The sequence below is a fragment of the Vipera ursinii genome, assembly GCF_947247035.1.
Source record: "Vipera ursinii genome assembly, chromosome: 6".
In the NCBI taxonomy this organism is placed as follows: Eukaryota; Metazoa; Chordata; class Lepidosauria; order Squamata; family Viperidae; genus Vipera; species Vipera ursinii.
The window spans coordinates 64,862,330-64,884,077 of record NC_139515.1 but is presented as its reverse complement, the minus strand read 5'-3'; the positions used below and the strand labels follow the sequence as shown (position 1 = coordinate 64,884,077).

Here is a 21,748-nt window from a genome sequence, read left to right as displayed (position 1 = left end):
GGAGGACCAGCCCATCTGCCTAGTGTGCGATGCATCCCCTTATGGGATAGGGGCGGTCCTCAGCCACTTAAGGGAGGATGGCACACAGGCTCCCATAGCGTACTATTCCCGGACCCTGTCAGCGGCGGAGAGAAACTATGCGCAGATAGATAAGGAGGCGCTGGCAGTGGTCGCGGGGGTAAAAAAGTTCCACGACTACCTGTACGGGAGGGAGTTCCTCATTTACATGGATCACAAGCCCCTTCTGGGACTATTCACCATGGAGAAGCAAATGCCACAGATCCTATCACCAAGGATGCTCCGTTGGTCCATTTTTCTGTCAGCATACTCCTGTAAGCTGATCCATAGACCAGGGAAGGAAATGGGACACGCCGACGGACTCAGCAGACTCCCCCTAAGGGAGGCTGGACCGGACCCCGCTCCTGCTAATCAGATATTAGCAATACAGGAGCTGGCTGAGTGCCCATTAGACGCTGGCGACATAGCAGCCAAAACTCCCAGGGACAAGATTGTTAGCAGAATTCAGTCCTGGGTTAGCAGTGGGTGGCAGGACAAGTCACCAGGACCAGAGTTCACAGATTTTTTTACGAGGAGGCACGAGCTTTCGACCCATAAGGGCTGCCTGCTGTGGGGGAGTAGGGTCATCATCCCCACAAAACTTAGGGAGAAGGTCCTTCAGTCCCTTCACGAGGGTCACCCGGGAGTGGTAAGAATGAAGGCTCAGGCTAGGAGTTACCTGTGGTGGCCTGGGTTGGATAAAGAGATAGAGGGGCTGGTGGCAGGATGTTACACATGCCAAAGGTCTCACCCAGATCAGGCACACGCCCCAGTCCACAAGTGGGAACAAACTCACACCCCCTGGTCCAGGGTCCATACAGGGCCATTTCAGGGACACACCTTCTTAGTCATTGTAGATAGTCACTCCAAGTGGTTAGAGGTAGTGCCTGTGTCCAACATGACATCAGCGGGCACAATACAGGCACTAAGGGGAGTGTTTGCCATGCATGGGCTACCAGATGTAGTAGTATCTGATAACAGGGCGCAATTTACCTCCTCGGATTTCCAGGTGTTCCTGAGGACCTTGGGGATTAGGCATGCCACATCAGCGCCCTTTCACCCTGCCAGTAACGGATTGGCAGAGAGGTTCATGCGGACTACCAAGGATGCACTCAAAAGAATAGTACAAGGGGACTGGAAACAGAGACTGGCCACGTTCCTCCTCCATCAACACGCAACACCCTGCACAGCCACAGGAAAGAGCCCAGCGGAGCTCAGGTGGGGCAGACGCCTCATAACCACGTTAGACAGACTCCACCCAGACAGGGTATCAGCAGACACAAAACCCCCAACCCTCAAAACCAATTTCAACATAGGGGAGCAGTTCTGGGCCAGGAATTACAGCACAGGCCATCCATGGGTGCCAGGTGAAGTGGTGGAACAGACAGGCCCCCTCTCCTACAGAGTAAGGGTGGAGGGGGGACTCCTGTGGAGGAGACACTTAGATCAACTAAGGAAGAGAGCCCCTGAGAGGACGGGTGGAGAATCAATGGAAACAGCAAGGGAGGAGGCAGAGCAAACACAAACACACACACAGCCACAACCACAGGCACCCAGGGGAACAGCAGGAAGAGTTTTGGGCCATCCATCTGCCTGGCAGGGAGCTGACAGGAAAAGTAGGCAAGAGCCTGAGGACAGCAGGTCACAAAGAGCCAACACAGAAACGCACGCACACACACAAAACAGACCAACACAGCCAGGCCAAGGAACAGGAAGCAGAACCGAAACCACTACAGAGCCGAGCCTGAAAAGGTCAAACAGGACACACAGAGCCCCCAGCTACCTCAGTGATTATGTTCGCTCTTAGCCTGGGGGGGGGGAGTAATCTGGAAGGTGAAATGTAAAAATTGTAAATAAGATGTATATAGTTAAGAAGGAATGACGGAGGATCCTCCTCACTATGGGGGAAGGGGTGCAGTGTATGCCTCCCAGCATACACAAAAGACAGCACAGCAGGAGGCTGATGGTGCAGATCAGCAGAGGGGTTGGATAGCTCCAGATGATAACTGCTCACGCAGGATAAACCTAATGAGTTAAGCTGTTGACAGCCCCAGGCATGGTCAGCCTGGTGGGGAGCCAGGATCTACACCCATTGTCACCTGCACTGGCAGGAAGCCCAGGTTTGAACTGATTGGATGCTATCCACCTGGGCAGGTACAAATAGACGCCAGGTTCCCCTGTTTCCCCAGTTCGTTCTGTTCTGAATAAACTCATCGTTACCCCAGCTCTGTGTCCGCCTCTCTGTGAAGCACGCGACTTTATACTTTCTGAGCTTGGTTGTTTTCTTGAAGATGTTTCATTACCCAACTAAGTAAAACAATTGGTACCCTGAAAACAACCAAGCTCAGAGAGCATCAAAGACCTCATAGTTCAACCCTGAACTTCATATCTTCTCCTCTATTAGGTATCTTTCGATTTGAAAGGCCTGAAGTCCAGGAACTGAGAGACAGGTCCAACAGGAGTTTCTGCATGTCCCAAGATACAGCACATTACTCCTTTCATTGTGATTTCAAATACACCAGAATCAAAGTTTTTCAGTTGTTGAACATAAGGTAAAGGTAAAGGTAAAGGTTCCCCCGCACATGCGTGCTAGTCGTTTCCGACTCTAGGGGCCGGTGCTCATCTCCGTTTCAAAGCCGAAGAGCCAGCGCTTGTCTGAGGACGTCTCCGTGGTCATGTGGCCGGCATGACTAGACGCCAAAGGCGCACGGAACGCTGTTACCTTCCCACCGTAGTGGTCCCTATTTCTCTACTTGCATTTTTACGTGCTTTCGAACTGCTAGGTTGGCAGAAGCTGGGACGAGTAACAGGCGCTCACTCTGCTACACGGCACTCGGGATTCGACCCGCCAGACTGCCGACCTTCAGATCGACAAGCTCAGTGTCTTAACCCACTGAGCCACCGCGTCCCTGTTGAACATAGCTGATACTAAGATATCAAAGAGTAACAGAGCTATTTGTAAACTGGCATGGTCTTTAAACAAAAGGGCCCTCATTATCCTAAAGAACAAAGTGTATTCTCTCCTCAGATTATAGTTGACAGTTTTCTGGATTGCTCATATTGCTTCTATCTCATTTGTTCATATTATGAATCACTTGGTAAGGGTGTGTGTTTCAGCAGTGCACAATCCAATTCTACTGTACATTTCTGTCACACCTAAGCCATTAAAGTCAATTAAATCAATATTAGCATAACGTGATAAAATAATTAGCATCAAGTTCATTGAGCATTTTGTAAGTGATTTTGCTGAGATGACTGATTCAGGATACAGCTCCTGACTTTACAGGAATGAGCAGCTTTATTTATAAAGTTATTTACCACCCCTGGAATTTTCTCACTCCAGGGACTGCCTGATGTGTAAAATAAGACTGGTCAGCTATAAAAGTTGTGGTTGTCCAGAAAAGTATCAGAGGTTAAGAAGGTTGTCTTTAAAATATTTCACACACTATCCTTTGTGCTTGATGCTGTTCATCCCTCATGAGGCTAAAATGAGCTCTGCCTATTTTTGCTTCATAATCCAATGACTTAGTGAAAGTGTTGCACTTGGCATTCTTATGCACTGTGACTCCAGAAGAAGCACGCATGCCTTCCTATTTAATTTGCAATGTGCGCATGGGTTTCTGAATCATGCCCACAAAGCCTACAGCACTCGTTAATACCAAAAACAATAATGACATGATATACAAGCAAAGGACAGCAATGCATTGAGAAAAAAGGATCAGGAGACTCAACTAACAAGTGCTGACATGAAAACTTGCTGATGTGCAAGTCAAGAATCAAAACTGTATTCTCCTTTTCTTTAATACCAAAGATTACAGAGACCCAGCCTTCTATTTCTTGACCTAACTGTGGGTTGATTGATTTGTAAATACTATCTGTTATTTTATTCCCAGACATAATTTTTCTCTGTTGGGTTTGCTGCTTTATAATTGAATATTGTTTGTATGTTTCTAATATAAACAAGAAAGCAAGTATCCAGTATGCAGCTGCCATTAATAATTTTGCTTTGCCAATCTAAGACATAAGAGTTGTCCATTGTCATGATGCCTGGGAGAAGCAACAGTTTCAATTAAATTAGCTGTTTCTTTAAAATTGCTCTTTCTTCTTTGTTGTGTCCAGTTCTCTTTTCTTGTCTACATCTTATCTGTAACATTTGTCTCAATTTTAGTGGCATATGAAGCACATAAAATATAATAATACTTATGGAGTTGATGAGACTGTGGAAAGTTAAATGACTTTGTCCCTACAGAAGTATAAATTATGATCAATCAAGCATATGGCCGAGGAATTCAGGAACTGAGTTCACCCATCTTAAATCTGTCAAGGTTGAGAAACACTGAAATAGTTTATCTTGTCTGGGCTTGGAAAACTGGTAAGCAAAGATGGGACTGATTAATACTTGGATGAGAGGATAGCTTTAGGCTGAATATAAAACTGAAATACTTTACATCTTAGAAGTAAACAGTAGCAAACCATCTTTGTATGTTGTCAATAAAATTTCAAAAGATATAGATTTCATTTAAACTAAACTGTACAATCAAAATGACTTGTGAAATTAAAATTGCTCTCTTCTTAATTCCATTAGTTCATGGATTCTCCAGGCTATCTTCTCTTCCCCTAGCTAGGGTGCTTTCACAAAACAATTGCTACTTCCTCTCCCCACTCCATCACTGGAGCAGCTGCTGTTTCCTGTTCTACAGCATAACAATGTGTACCCTGAGTCAGTATTTCATTCTGAGGTGCATAGAACATTTTGCTGTGTCATTGCTGGAGGTTTCCTTGCAATGAAGGCACTGTTATTGCTGAGTAATGCATCCGTCTTTCTCTAAGATTAGCTTCCTGAACTGTTTCTTACCAAGAGAAGCAGCCATTACTGGTAGAAACTTAAGCATGATTTTACATCACATTCATGTGCCAAATAACTGGCCATTCAAAATTTCAGATATACTGTAAGTGCTAATGGTGAATATCTAATCTTGTAAGAAAGTTAAGAAGAGAGCAATTTTAGGAGGTTAAAAGGTTAGAAGGGTTTTTAAATAAAAATGCTCTGTAACAATAAGAAAAAAAATCCTGTTGTGTAGTGCAGATTTCCCCAACCTAGCACACAGCAAATCAACTGGCAGGAAAGGAGCTTGTCTCTGCTTCTGTGCCAATAACTCTAAGGAAGAAAAGTTGTTTCTCCCTCTTTTTCCACTCTTCAAAGGTGGTTGTCGTTGCTGATACTGCCAAAATGACATCACCCACATATACAAAAGAGGTTTCATCAGTTGCGGGGTATCCCAATAGTTCAAGCACTATTTTATAAATATTGACAATATAACCAAGAAAATGTTTCTTTTCTCTTGCACATCTGGCATCATCTTAATTTACAAAAGGTTCTCTCAAACATTTTTCAAAAATTAAATGCAATCACCATGGAAGGGGGTTGTATCCAGTATCTAACTGGAAATATTCCATCCAATTGAAAGAAGAAAAAAGGCATATATAATATGTTGAACTAGATGGCTTGGAAGAGTGATTCTTTATCTTCCTTTTTTTCTTTTTGTTCCCCATGTTTAATTAAACAAATAAGATCTAAAAATGGCTTTCTGAGAAACAGTTATTTTGGGTCTTGGCCTATAGTAGTCTTTTTGTGAATAGGTTAAGTCCCATGATCCAAAAAAATCCTATCCCTGTCCAAAGATCATCTTGACAGTAATAAATTGGTCTTTATTGGTTTATATGTAGAGTCCTATGACAGCACAGGTTTATGCAACAGTTCACTAAAATGCTGATTTTCTAACCTACTCACTGAACTAGTGTAGCCACTATAATACCAAAGAATTTGAGAAAATGATGATGATTAAATAGACATTAGCAACAGGTTATCTCAGTAAAGGATGCTTATTATGAGGCAACACTGGTACCTAAAACTGCCCACTGGGTTATTCTAATGGCTTATGGCGAGAATTATCACTTAGATATTTCTAGTTATTTTCCTTTTTTAGACTTGACTTTCTTCAGAATCCCTGCTACAAGGTCCAAATAGCACATATCACAAGGGACAATTAATAGTTAAATAACAATTAATAATCCTGTGTAATGTCTCATTATATCACCTCACAAGAAGAAGACTCACCAGTCTGATAGATAATGTGAGATGTCTCTGTATTGTTATATAACTATTTTATGTTACATGTGAGAATAAAATCAGTGATGATATAGACAGATAGAGAAAAAAGTGACAGCCATTTGTCACCATGGTCTGGAATAATCTGACTAAAGATATTTTGAAGAAGTTGAGCTGAGTCAAATGACATATCAGCAGAAGTAGGTCCTCTTTCCTGGACTCCAAACTAAAACAAATGAAAATGGATTCCTTCTACACTGACCATTTTCTAAAGCACCCAAAGACTCAGCATTGCATTAAAACTGCTGCAGTAAATCAATCACAGAAACATTTTTCTGCTTCTTCATGGATAATTGTTAAACGCCATCTGCGAGGATGGCAGACAAAGCCAAAACCTGGCAGTCATCCATTATTCAATGTTTCTAGACCTTTTTCATTATAACATTTTCTTTCTTTCTCCATCCAAAGTGTTGACAAAAAAGAAAAGGCTCATTTTTTTGCCAGAAGGCAGAACTGATCACTTGCAAAGGATTTGAGGGGTGCAGATAGGCTAGCTCTGCCACAGATAAACAAGTTTATTTTAGTACACCATTAATAGAACTATTGATTTCAGTCTGGCAATTAATATACCCACCCAGACTATTCTAATGAAACTGCCTCATAAATAAAGAGTTTACTCCCAACATAATGCAAAAGGAGGATTACATATGCACTATAATCAAAGGAGGGGCATTATTTTTCCTTCTTGTTGACTATAGTAGGGAGAAAATTATCCTACAATAAGCTTACATAGGTTGAGACCATATAGAGGGGAAACAAGGTGGATTTGATTCTAGTGGGTCCCCATTCAGCCACCAATAAGCATCTTTGGGTTCCCCATGAAGATCTGATCAAATCAGATCTACACTGGCAGAACTTTGTGCCAACAGAGTGAGAAAAACCTCAGCAACATAAGTTTCCCACTGCCACATGTAAATCAAAGCTTCTAATAAGATTGTCCACTCAACCAAGGAACAAAAACATGATATAAAGTACATTGCCTGCCTCTTTTGAATTCCTTGTATATCCAATATGTATAAAAAATATTATCAAGAGTCATTAACATTTGAAAAGAGGAGTTGGTTGGTTCTAGGGAAGGAAATGGTTAATGCCCAGCATTCTTTACAGAGAAGTCTCTTGATATCCTGTTGTGCTTAGTTGTCAATAAAGCCTCATCATGTGACTTCTCTTCCTCCCTCCCTACTCAGAGGAGAGAGAAAAAAAGGAAAGGGCTGAGCTTCTCTAGTGACGGGGTGTGGCGAAAAAAGTGTACATGTTGCAAGAGAACTGTACATTTTCTGAGGTCAGATTTTTCTGGCTGAGCACGTGATCTCACAGTAAAAGTATAAAGAGAATGATGAAGGAGAAGGGCTGCTTCATTCAGAAACATCTCAGCCTCTGGAAAGAAGAAAGCAAAAGGCCAACAGAAAGAAGAAAGAAAGGTTAGCAAACAACAGAAAAAGGGAACAATGGCTCAGCATACTGAAGGGTGAGTCTTAGTTTAAAGACGTTTTTATATATATATATATATATATATATATATATTCAGTATGTACTTTTCTCATTCACAGATGTTTCACATTAGAATTCTTGGTATTTTTCGTGCTAACATGTCTTTGTGATCCCAGAAAAGAAAACTTTTTATGATTAAATAGATTTTAATCCACCAGTCTGATTTCATTCTAAATGTCAGCCTGATATATGATCTTTTAGTCTGATATCTGTAACTTTTCCCAAACTCTTTTTTTGTCCAAAGAAATGTAACTTTTTGTTTGAACATATCTTGTCCTTGAAGAATAGAGAGGTCCTTTCTCTATTGTCCACAAAGGATGCTCTCTTTCCGAAGATTGCCAATTTAACTTCTATGTTAAAGGATTAATGAGAAATTCTTTAATATCAGTTCTACCCTAAACCACCCCCTTTCTTTCGTATCTTCAATAGAAAGTTTCAAGACCTTTCAGAAGCCCTGAAGGAAAACACAAAAGATGTTCATGAAGAGGCAGAAAACACAGAATTCATGAAGATTTTCCAAAAGGGACAGGTTTCACCTCATGAATTTAAGGTACATGTTTTCTGGTTTTGGGGAAGCTGTGGTTTATGGATAAATTACAAATTAAGATGTAGATGTAGTATAACATAACTTGATGTATAGGAAATTAAGCTATGCAAGTGCGGTATAATGTAAGTTGATGTATAGGAAAATTAAACCACCTTATTTTTCTGGGCACAGGAAAGTGGACAATTCAGATTAAATTAGAACCCCAGGATAATTATGTATTTTTAAATGTCTACTATTTATTAACTTCAATGCTACAGCCACTTCTGCCAATTACAAAGTGTGCATCTGGTTTGAATTTATGCACCTTAGTATTTTAATAAAATATAAAAAATGAAATAGAGACAGAAGCCTAATATCATCCTTCTTCTGAGTTTGACCCTTTTCTCCTTAATTATGATTGGTATAAGCAATTTTGTGTTTCAGTTCCCTTGACTCCACTGTGACTGATTTAAGCAAATGCTTTAGCTTTCCCAAAGCATAAACAAAAGTTCTATGCCAATCTTAAATATTTTTATTCAGAAATAGTTTTCACTAGAACTTATTCCTCAGTACACTTAGGAGTATGTTTATTAAAGTTAAGGCATAATCCAAATACTGAGCTCAACATATTCCTAGGGTATATGTAGATTTTGTTTGAGAAGAGAAAATTCATCAGAACACACAACTTTATAAAAGATTGAAAATCTAGAATAATTAACACATGCATTACACATTAACAAAAAGAAAACAAGGAAGGAAAACAAGGAAGGAAAATAAATTACCCCGTGATAAACCTGACAGACAAGTCTACTGTGCTAGTAAATATTGTTGTTCTGAAACAAAAACATTACACCATTGCAACATTACACCACATACACCTAGAATGTATATTCAACAAGAAACCACACATTATTTATGTTTATTATATTTGCATAATATATCTAAAGTGAATTGAGATACTCCTAAAGAAAAAGAAACTGATAGTGTAAATCTTAGCATACAGTTTTGTGTTGGAATAACAGTAAGGAAGATGGGAAGACACAATTCCCTGGTTCATTTTTAGATGGGAATGTATTATGCATTTTTGCAGTGTCCCAGTACTAGGTGCACATTCATTTTCCAGTAGAACCACTAGACTATTTCGACTAGAAATAGTCATTAGCTATAAGTGCTAAATGGATAATGGAATGCTAGGAAGCAGGAACATAATAAAACCAACAGAGGGAAAAATGAGGTAGAACATTTTTTACTAAAGTAAAATAGAAGTGGTGGCAGTACAAACAAAAATCTTAGATTAACCTCAATTGAGGTTAAAATACTTCTAGTAAATAAGTGTTAGAACTTCTTCAGATTCTTTTTCTTTGTAGATTGGCTGATCTCTAGTAAACAAGATTGAGTGAGGGGCAAGTATAAACAAGACACATCATAACTAATTAAATTATTCAAAACTCCATTATTACCTAGAGAAAATGTAAATAAGTTTTGATGTGTGTGTATGGTTGTATAAAATTAGGTCTAAATTATATACAACACAGTATATTATGATTGGATCTGTTGTTATTTTTAGGCATAAGAACAAATAATGAGAAACCAAATAGAAGCAGGACAGTATGTTCCATTTTCTTCAAATCAATGTTTGCCCAAAGTTGCTGATTGCCAGCTAATGGGTTAGGGAAGTTTCAGTGATTCACTACAATTTGCCATTTCCACTCAAAAGAATTAATAGCAATAGTAAATGACAAAAATATATATCTGGGAATGGAATAATTATTGTACTTTTAAAATTGGTTGGTTTTAGGAGTTCCAGGAAAAAATAGCAATACATTAAATTTTTTAAGACTAATCTCCTGAACCTGACAGATTCACTACCCTTTCTAAAACAACTGATTAAGCAGCAACTTCAACCACAATGTTGCTCAGTTCTCCCTTTCCCTAATTCTCAGCTAGTTTCCTACCCCAACATTTCCCAAATGAGAGTCTTCAAGTTGTATCATACTATTACCAGCCATAGCAATTATGCAGGTTGGGAATTATAGGAGCTGAACCCTCACATTTGAGAAATCATCCCAACTGGACAGGGCTGTTTTATTGTTTAGGATGATCAGCACTTCATGCTGCTTTTGAGAAGTAAGCAACTCACAATATAAAAACAAAATACAGTAAAAAAATAAAATAAATAAGAAGTGCAACAGAGAAAATTACAGTTAAGAAATTTAGATACTAACCTCAAGACAAACACACTAGATTTCAGACACCTAATTAAAGGTTTCATCCATTAATCTGCATGATACTCCATGGTCCGCAAGTGTGAAATAGTGGCATAAAAGTGGAGCCAAATGGAAAATGCTAGTGCAAGGGGCACCAACATTTGGATATAAAAAGGATCTTAACAGTTAAATTAAAAAGAGAGTTTTTCATATAAATTTAATAATATAAATAAATAAAATATTTTTATCACATTAAGTACTCAGGAGCTTAAGAAAAAGCAGATGCTTCTAAAAATTTAGCAAAATTAAAGGCCAATGTAAGACACTAGGAAATTAGCATATGTGGATATGCTAATAACACCAGGGTCTATCTTGGGACTGCATGACAATCTTGTAGCCAACTTCGTTCCCTTCTTTGCAAATTTAAGCCATTTTCTAGTATTCATTTCTCTTATAACCTACAAATACAGTATTTTCCTCAATTGTTGTGAAACTGGCTCTTTTATCACGTCTAAACAAATGTTTCATGGAATTGATTAATATTTAAAATATATATAGTTTTGTTTTTCATATCAAATGTATTTAGACCCAATATTACACAAAAGTATTTTATCAAAAAGCAAAAGATAACACCTAGGTTTTTTTCTTAAAAATATTCTTGTGAATTTTAAAAACAGGCCTGTATCTAGCGGTGATATTGCACTATAGGAAAATAATGCTGGAGTAAAGTGAAGGCCTAGTTTGTCTCTAATTTATCTTATCCACTGTAGCATCCCAAAGTTTCCCCAATGCTAGTATATGGGCGGGGAGGGGGGGACAGTTGTAGCATTTCTTACATGGAAAGCAACAGTAGATTAGGAAAACCGCTAAAAACTTTTTTCACTAGCTATAACCCACTGATTTTATCAGTAACATTGCCAGTGTACGTTGAGTCTTTTCCAATGTTGAAATCTGTTAGTATACATGCAGTTTTAGGAAATCAATTATATTTTCTATAAAATACCTATAATTGAGATTCAAATGATTAACAAGTGAAGACCAATCAAATTTAATACATATGGTGTTCCATACCTTTTCCTCACATCAGTGAGGTATTTAAACTATTTAAGGAAGATTTTGAAAACTACATATAAGTTAGATAAATAAATGCCAATATAAAATGTTACATGGCAACCCTCCAAATGAAATGAATTGGTTGAACATAATTTGTAGATGATCAAATAAAATTGGCTAGACATCAAATGCTACCAAAACTGAATTGGTTCTTAGGAGCCTTTTCCACATAAAATTGGAATCCAAAAATCATGAACACTATGCCTTTTTAATGGGAAGGTGAATCTAAATATCAAATCAAATAAATAATAAACATTTACAACTCAAGAGAGATTTTGTAACTGTTTTTCTTTTCTTTGTTTTAGCTTTATTTGGCTTCTCTTTATTACATCTATGTGGCCCTGGAGGAAGAGTCTGAAAGGAACAAAGACAACCCAGTCTATGCTCCTGTTTATTTCCCCAATGAATTGAATCGCACCGCTGCACTGGAAGATGACCTGGAATATTTCTATGGCCCCACATGGAAGAAAGACATCCAGTGTCATGAGGCAACTCAGAAATATGTGGATAGGATACATCATGTGGGCCAGCATGAACCTGAACTTTTAGTAGCCCATGCTTACACCCGATACTTGGGAGATCTATCTGGTGGCCAAATTCTAAAGAAGATTGCCCAGAAATCTCTCAGTTTGCCCAATACTGGAAAAGGGCTGTCTTTCTTCAATTTCTCTGGAATCACCAACATCAGCAAATTCAAACAGCTTTATAGAGCTCGGATGAACAGCATCCCCATGGATTCTTCTATTATTGAGAGAATTGTTGAAGAGGCCAGAAAATCTTTTCTTTTGAATATTGAAGTGAGTAATTAGCCACATATATTTAATTTTTGCAAATCCAAGAAATAAGTAATTTTAAGAAATACATTGACCATGACAATTCTCATACATAAATGTTGACTGCTGTTTTATCTGGGATATTGAAATATTTCCTTCTTTATCAGTAACAATCAATAACAATGGGGTGGCCAATGCTATGATTTTCATGGGACTTTTCCTCCGGCTTGATTATGATGCTGGAGTTTGGGTATGGTAGAAATAATTGTGCTGAATTTTAAAAGTTTAAAATGACCCTCTCAAATAAAACAAACTATCTATTAGAACCAATCAGTCTTAACAATAATAACTAATTAACATATTACCATATTCTTAAAATGCTTCAGCGGGACCCCTACAAATTGATTTGGTTAATTTTTACAAAGGAGCAAATATCATGAAATAAGGAGAAAAAAACTTTTGAAAATATAGATGGTGGTATTCAAATCTATCAAAATTCCTTGTTTCCTGATATCTGTTTATAGACAATTACCTTATCTCAACATTTAACTTCAGCCTGGCTTTTTCACTATATTTTTATACCATTTTATATCAATTGAATATTATTAAGATACTTAGACTATTATATCTCAAAGAACACTGTGGAAAAGAACAAAGGAGTTACAGCAGCTCCACGGAGAAAAAGTTACAGTGTAAGAGCCTCTTTATCTCAAAAGAAAAAAATTGAATAGAGAAAACCATAATGCACCAATAGTATAAAAATGTTTTATAATATCAGAACCTTAAGTCAGCCAACGAAGGTGAAATTTGGATGATTCAAGACATATTTTTAAAAATACATTCCCATATATATTGTTAACTGTTGAATTTCATTTTATAAGGTGTGGTCATGGCCAATAACATGGACATTTTAAAAAGGGAATTAGATTATTCATTATAGTTATGCATTATTTCAAAAAATAGATACACCTAGCAGGACAGAATTTAAAATTAAAAGTACATGTATGTAATTGATCAATGGTCTCATGGGCCAATACTTTCCATACTGAGGAAAGTTCAAATTCCATTGATACAAATGAAATATTATGTATTTGATTAGGAGATATGAGCTGGAGCCCTCTTTTTCTCCTTCATGTTATCAATATTGCAAACACTTTTTCTTTACCTACAGATAGATAGAAACACGAAGCACTAAATTTTCGTATTTATCTATGCACTAGATTTGTAGTGTTTCATATTCAAATTATTCATTACTCATATTAATTAATTAATGCAAAGCATATGGCCATAGTTGAACATATTAAGCATACATTTTCTATATTGCTTCCCATATTAAAAGTTATACTGAAGTAGGAGAACTGGAAGATAAGGAAGCTGTCTAAATTCCTTAAAATGGGTCTTGCAAAATCTAAATCCAGGAATAAAGAAAGAGAATACTTCTTGGCAATTAAACTAATGTGTGATTAACTTTTCCCAGGTGTTTCAGGAGCTGCAAAGGTTGGTGAATCAAGACAAGCCTGCACAGAACAATCATCTTGGGAAACCCAAGTTAGATTTTCAAACAACAGGAAACAACAGAACACAGAGTAAGAAATTATTTTAACTTTCAGATTGTTCTTGCAACTGCAATGAAAAAATAACCATTAATATTCACTATGTTTTCTAATTTATTTTCTTGTTCATTTTTATCCTGGATAATTTAAAAAATCAGTATATATTATAAAATATGCCTGCTTAGAATCATTTTCATAGCTCCCATTGCCACCTACCTTCCCCTGGGCATCTAAGTACCTGAGGGAACACCTGCTGCCGGCATCGACTTCCCTCCGCCCTGTGCGTTCCCACAGAGAGGGCCTCCTCAGGGTGCCACCGGTCAGAGAATGTCGACTGGTGGCCCCCAGGGGGAGATCCTTCTCTGTGGGCGCCCCGGAGCTATGGAATCAGCTACCGGTTGAGCTCCGGACGACGCCCGACCTTCGCTCCTTTCGCCGCGAGCTAAAAACATACTTTTTTGAACAAGCTGGCCTGGCCTGATGAGGGGATTGGGGGGGGGGTTGCTATTTTTATTTTATTTGGTTTTAAAGATGTATTTTAGTATGTGGGCATTTATTTAATCTTGTTTTAACTTTTGTAATTTGTATTTTTTATTCTTGCCCTGTTCACCGCCCTGAGTCCTTCGGGAGAAGGGCGGTATAGAAATAGTATTAAATAAATAAAATAAATAAATAAAATAAAATATCTAAGTTTGATAATGATTAATCATTATGTAGGCCGTATGTTAAACATGGAAAATTTTCAATTCACAATATGAAAACAGATAGAAAATTAATTTACAGTTATTATCAAAGAACTTTTTATCACGGATGTCCAAAATATTTCATAAAATAATCCACAGGGAGGAGAATGACAGGGGTGTCTTGATTGTCAGATGCCATGATGCAGCTGAATAATTTAATCATTTCGGTGATGTCACAATGCACATATTACCATGTTGATATCACTGAGGCTTGTTATGGATCTGCTGTTTAAAGATTTATGTTCATAAATTTGAGTGCATAACTGTAAGACTACACTGAACTTTTAATGGTTGTCCTAACTTATAAGTTGTGCATTCCCTCAACTTTTTTATTTTTATTTATTTTTATTTTATTTTTTAATTCCATTTATATCCCGCCCTTCTCCAAAGACTCAGGGCGGCTTACAAGCTTAGCACTTCCGCACCCCACACAGCTATTCATATGAAAGCTATAAACACCAAATGGTTGCCTATCATGTAATTTAAATCCACACAATTGTGATATATTATATTGTCTCATAAACTTTGCAGAGCTAGTAGGGTTTATCTATACTATGTTGAGGTATTTAGTGATGCTATGACTATTACTAGAACATTACTTAAGGATCTAGAAATACAGTCTTTCCAGCTGCTTTTCATTCTGAACAACTTTTGCTTTCTTAATACAGATCCAAAGGAAAATGGCCAAGCACAGATGAAGCATACAGACATGCTGTCCAGCATCCCACTCTTGCGTTGGACTCTTGCTCTTTTCTTGTTAGCAACAACAGTTGTTGTGGGCTTGTATGCTCTATGAACTGAAAAGAACTTAAAGCACTTTTACTACTACTTACCTACTCCTAAACTAATGCATTTTTTTAATTGAGGGTGACAGATTTAGATTATCTCATGTATTAGAACTGCTGAGCTTGACTATTTCTCCGGTTCTAGGTATTGTTGTTACCAACAGTTTTTTAAAGAAGTTTTTGTCAAATACATTTCTCTAAAGAACCTGAAATGCCACTGTATGACATGCCATTAAACCAATAAGAAGCCAAGATGAGAAAAGAATGATAACTTGCCATCTGGAATATGTGAGGAATAAATTAAGCTGTGATATTTTGTCCAGTGTTTGTGTACAAGATTTTCTACACAATATATGTTGTATTGCCTGTTTTTCTTTGTCCTAAAACACAATAGAGTGCTTAAACTCTGACTTCATGTAATACATTTCTACTAGTTGAAATCAGTCGTGTATCAGCAATGACCTTTCAGAAACAGAATAAAATATTCTTGTATTTGTACTTTGTACTTTTAAGTTATACTGTATGTACTTTCATTAAAGCTCCTTGTAAGTTAACTCAACTGTGTACTTTTATATGTTTATCAGATTGTTTGAAGAATGTTTGCCTTTCCATACTGAGTTATATAACTGATAGAAATGGGCTAATCAGTACTCTGCCATAAAGCTAATTTATTCCTGTATTTGGGAAGATAATTAAATTATTCAGTACCACAACTATTATAAAATCCTTTAAAAGTCAACATTGAAAAGACATTTATTGGAAGGATATAACGTGATCTCTGTAACAGCTGTTTATGTTTTAAAGTCCAGCAGTACATGCATATCAAAAGTTTATTGGCTTAATGTTATTGGCTAACTTAGGGTGGGTTTATCATATTTTAGATTCTGGAAAAATGCATTTGTTATAGCTTATTTTAAGTTTAAAATATATTTACTAAAATATATTAAAGCTTAAAATACATAATAAATATATAAGTAGCAGATGTAGTTAACACACAAGAATATTTTTATTTCCAAGAAAACTAAGATTACTAAAATCTCATATGACCATACTAATCTTCTTCTAGATTAATTATAAATTATCATCCAATTCACGCTCACATCCATGAAAAATAATTATGGGTATAAGCATGGAGTATACATAAATAGAATACTATTCTTTAATTCTAGCTCTTTTAGCTATTGAGTAGATTATTTCAGTGAATTTACGACGGCAGTTCAGAAATAAACCTCCGTTTGATTATCAATGACACTCATGGATACAGAATTTTTATTATACACATTAGAAAACTACATTACATTTTGACATAATCACCATTCAAATTGATGAACTTGTCATAATGTCTTACAAGTTTTGAAATTCCTTAGTAGTAGTCGCTCGGCACCAAATCTGGGCTATGGGGGGGGCAGTGATCAAAACTTCAAAATTCTTGGGTGCATCTAGCGGTGTGTAGGCAAGCCTTATGAACCAACACCACCCAGGCAAACCTGGGCAAAGGCCCCCCTAGTCACCGCTCCTATATGATCTTCCAGGGAGAGCTGTGAATCCAGGAGGACACCCAAGTTGCGAGCCTTATCTACGGCGGGTCATACCTCACCCCCCATGGTTAAAGATGGAATAACCTGAATTTCCCGAGATGCCGGCACGTACAACCACTCAGTCTTGTCGGGATTGAGCCAAAGCCTGTTCCTCCCCATCCAGACCCGAACCGCCTCCAGGCAATGGGACATCACATCGAGGGCATCACTGGGGTGGTTTGGGGTGGAGATGAAAAGCTGGGTATCATCGGCATACTGATGGTACCCGACCCCAAAACCATGAATGATCTCACCCAGTGGCTTCATATAGATGTTGAACAGGAGAGGCAAGAGGACCGACCCCTGAGGAACTCCACAAACAAGAGGCCTCGAGGCCGACCTCTATCCTGCTGCCAGCACCGACTGCGAACATCCCAGGAAGTAGGAGGAGAACCACTGCAAAACAGTGCCTCCCACTCCCAACCCCCTGAGACGCCGCAGTAGGATACCATGGTCGATGGTATCAAAAGCTGCTGAGAGGTCTAATAGGACTAGGACAGAGGAACAACCCCTGTCCCGAGCCCGCCAGAGATCATTCACCAGTGCGACCAATGCCGTCTCTGTGCTATGCCCAGGTCTGAAACCCAATTGGTACGGGTCCAGATAATCAGCTTCCTCCAGGAACAAAGAGAGCTGATGCGCCACCACGCTCTCAACAACCTTCGCAAGAAAGCGAAGGTTGGACACTGGATGATAGTTGTTTAAAACAGCCGGGTCCAGGGCAGGCTTCTTGAGGAGGGGTCTCACCACCGCCTCCTTCAAGGCGGCAGGAAAGCTACCCTCACTCAAAGAAGCAGTTATCACTGTCTGGAGCCAGCCTCGTGTCCCCTCCCGAGCCACATAAACCAGCCAGGAGGGGCACGGGTCCAATAAACACGTGGTGGAGCTCAGCCTCCCCATGATCCTGTCCACATCTTCCGGAGTCACAGGATTTAACTCTTCCCAGATAACATCACCAAGACCGCCCATGTCACCACCGTCAGACTCTGCCCAGTCGGAGTCTAGACAAGTCCGGATCCGAGCGATTTTGTCCGATAGATGTTGGCTAAACTCCTCGGCACGACCCTACAAGGGCTTCTCCCTCACCTCCTGATTAAGGAGGGAGCAGGTCACCCTAAACAGGGCGGCCGGGCGATTATCTGCGGACGCGATGAGGGTAGCAAAGTAATTAGACCTTGCCGTCCTCATCGCCGCGAGATAAGACCTCGTAGAGGACCTTAGTCGCAATCGGTCGGATTCAGACCGGCTGGATCTCCAACAGCTCTCTAGGCCCCATCTCCGACGCTTCATCTCCCGGAGCTCCGCGGAGAACCATGGATCCCACTGGGATCTGCGCCAGGTCAGGGGCCGCATGGATACAACTCGGTCGAGTGCCTCCGTGGCTGCTTTTTCCCAGGCTTCCACCAGGGCATCGGCCGAGCTGTGAGCGAAGGCAGCAGGTGGGGGCCCAAGCGCCATCTGGAACCGCTCAGAGTCCATTAAGCGCCTAGGGCAGAACCATCTTGTTGGTTCCGTAACCCCACAACGGGGAGTGGCAAAACAGAAGACCAGCTGCAGGAGATGATGATCGGTCCATGACAGGGGCATAATAATTGGAGAACCCCCACCCAGATCATCTAACCATCGTCCAGATAGAAAAACAAAATTGAGCATGTGACCCCCCCATGAGTCGGGCCCTGAATTACTTGCATCAGGTCAATGGCCGTCATGGAAGCCATGAACTCCCGAGCCAACTCAGATGATCCCCCCAGGGATGGCAGATTGAAGTCACCCAAAACCATAAGTTTGGGGAACTCAATCACCAACCCCGAGAGGATATCGAGTAGCTCAGGCAGGGCTGCTGCTACGCGACTAGGCGAAAGGTACACCAGCAGCAAGCCCAACTGAGCCCTAGGGCCACATCTCAGGCGGAGAGACTCACACCCGGATATTTGGACAATGGTAGCCTCCCGCGGACATAAGGTCTCCCTCACAACTACCGCCACACCCCCGCCCCTACCCTGAGCCCGAGGCCGGTGAAGCACCCAGAAACCTGGTGGGCAGAGATCAATCAGAGGGACACCACCCTCTGGGCCCAACCAGGTTTCCGTAATGCAAGCCAGGTCCGTACGCTCCTCCTCAACCAAATCTCGGATGAGAGGAGCCTTATTAACTACCGACCTGGCATTAAAATACACAAGCCTGAGCTCAGGTGGCTGCTCATCCTCGTTCCCAGAACCACGGGTCGAAACCAGAGTCGGAGCACATCACCGCTTCAAGGCAGCGGGGACGCACTCCCGGGTATCAATACGGTCCTCTGTTCGAACACCTGCTGCCATTCCCTAATGTCGTGGGGATAGATAATCCCACACCCCAATCCGGGGCCCCGGAGACACCTAGCCCAAGCCCCATCCCACCGTGATCTGTCCCAGACCTGAATAACGGTTGGTGGATACCACCCAATATCCGACCAAACCCGTCCCTCCCCCCTCCCTAACCTTTTAAAATGTTTGGATAAAAAACAAACCAGGGGCCTCTTATTAAATTTATAACAAAGGCTCCTATCACTGCCCGACCATCTCTCAGGGTCCCAATAATTGGGCCCGTCATCAAGAGGAGGTAAAAACAGAGGCGGGTCGCATCCAGGAAGGGGGGACACCCCTGAGAGCGAACAAGTCCGTGCTTGAATAAAATAGGCGAGCCATTGTCCAAGTAGGTCCAGCAAGGCAGTCCCATAGTCAATCAGGAGGATCTAAAGACAGAAGGTCAATGAATATCCAGTCCACCAGCTCCTCTGCCACTTGAGCTGGGTAATCTCCTGGGTAACCTCCGAAACAGGTCGGCCACCACCCTCTCACGGCGGTCACAGGCCTATCAGGGAGCGGAACGAGATACACATCCCGGGTAAGGCATACCCCCCATAGATCTCTCACCTCTAGGGAAGATAGCAGGTGGTATAACTGAGCCACTCTCTCACAGTGACTCAACCCCGGGACCTTCTGAGTCCTATGGGGTCATGCAAGAGAAGAGGAGTTGAGCAGCAATTAACAAGGCATAAAAAGCCTGCTGAATGACATAATAAAAGATGTTCTGGCTGCAAAAATCCTTCTCCATAACAAGAAAGGTTAGGTAACAAACGGGTCCAACACTGGCCGGCGAAGTCCCAACAGCTCGAGTCCAGCTGGCCCCATGAAACACGGCCGACACGAAGGTAACCTGCGCTGCCCAACGGTCAGCGACATGAACCGCCAGCTCTCCAACTCTAGGCCGTGGGTCCCCATGTCGGAACGGCCGCGGAACAGCCGCAGAGCAGCCACAACACTCCAGCTCACCTCCCCGCCAGCCGCTCCAAGCAACAACGCCATTCTTCCTCCATTTACCGATCTTCCGCCGTTCCGGAAACCGCTCTAGGCCGCAGCTCTATCAGCTCCAAAAATCAGCTGTTCAGAGCCCTGCAAGCCGCAGCACCTCCAGTCTCAACAGAGGCCCTCCGAAGGTCGCTGGAACTCACAAAGCCCGTTTTCAGAAACAGAGGGCTGCACCGCTAAGAACGGCGTCGACAGTCTTTCTTGTGTCCATCCCACCTAGCCCCAACACAGAGGGTGAAGCACCAACACCAGCACCTCTGCGGACTCCCAAAAACTCCAGGGACGCCAGAATAGCCGGAACTCTCCGCGGAGCTCAGCCGAGCACATCCGCCATCTTGGGCATGTACAACATAAATACACAATAAACAAAAAAACATCAATAAGGATTATTTATGAATTTAATATGTGCAGAGTGTTGTTCAGTTAGACAATGTGGTCTAGTCCAGGGGTCGGCAACCTGAAACAGTGAAAGAGCCACTCGGAACCGGTTCCCTCACAAAAGAAAAAACTCAGAGCCGCAAAGAAGGACGTGCATGCGTGCGCATACGCGCACATGCGTAAAACAATACGCTTGACAGAACAGTGGAGCCTAAGCGGAGACATGCAGCTGCCCTGCTCCCTCCGAGATCGGCGTTTCTCGCGCTCCTTACAGTCTCCCTCTCTTTGTTTGCTTTCTGCATTTGGGATGAAGACTCGAGATTCGGCATTTCTCCACGCCCACTAATCAGCGCGTGCGGAGAAATGCCCATTCCCTCTGCTGAGCCATCCCAGTTACTTCCCTGAAGCACCTCCATATCTCACAAGGGCGCACAGGGAATCTGCATTTCTCCGCGTGCACCCATTCCCTCTGCTGAGCCGTCCCAGTTGCTTGCGTTGCAGAAGGCAAGTATTTGGGATGAAGACTCGAGATTCGGCGTTTTTCAGCCCGCGCTGATCTCGCCCTCCTTACAGTCTCCCTCTCTTTGTTTCAGCTTGCTTTCTGCATTTGGGATGAAGACTCGAGAGAGGGAGACTGTAAGGAGGGCGAGATCAGCGCGGGCTAAGAAACACCGAATCTTGAGTCTTCATCCCAAATACTTGCCTTCTGCAACGCAAGCAACTGGGATGGCTCAGCAGAGGGAATGGGCATTTCTTCGTGTGCAGGAAAGGTCTGTTAGGGAAGCGGTGGTCCGGCATTGTTTACCTCCCTCCTGTGTGTGTGTGTGTGTGTGTCGGACCCACAGAACGGCGGATTGAGCCACTGCCGGTGGCTTGCAAAACGGCGGATTGAGCCTCTGCCAGCAGCGGAGATCTGCCAATCTGCAAGCCTCTGGCAGAGGCTCAATCTGCCATTCTGCAAGCCTCCGCCGCTGGCAGAGGCTTAATCCACCGTTTTGCAAGCTGCCACCGCCGGCAGAGGCTCCATTC

At 41.3% G+C, this 21,748-nt stretch overlaps 1 protein-coding gene across 1 annotated transcript; it reads left to right on the top strand.

The window, feature by feature from the left end:
- Positions 1-7,462: 7,462 nt before the first annotated feature.
- HMOX1 (heme oxygenase 1) lies at positions 7,463-15,965 on the top strand. Its single transcript, XM_083365200.1, has 5 exons — positions 7,463-7,694; positions 8,147-8,267; positions 11,869-12,360; positions 13,814-13,922; positions 15,301-15,965. Exons 1-5 carry the CDS (start codon positions 7,675-7,677, stop codon positions 15,426-15,428), a joined length of 870 nt encoding a protein of 289 aa, XP_083221326.1. The 5' UTR covers positions 7,463-7,674; the 3' UTR covers positions 15,429-15,965.
- The last annotated feature ends 5,783 nt before the right edge of the window (positions 15,966-21,748 follow it).

Excerpts from the sequence above, each read along its gene's own strand:
- HMOX1 (XM_083365200.1), top strand. The coding sequence starts at position 7,675 with ATGGCTCAGCATACTGAAGG. Across the intron at positions 12,361-13,813 it reads CTTTTCTTTTGAATATTGAA|GTGTTTCAGGAGCTGCAAAG; the intron begins GTGAGTAATTAG and ends AACTTTTCCCAG. Across the intron at positions 13,923-15,300 it reads AGGAAACAACAGAACACAGA|ATCCAAAGGAAAATGGCCAA; the intron begins GTAAGAAATTAT and ends TTCTTAATACAG.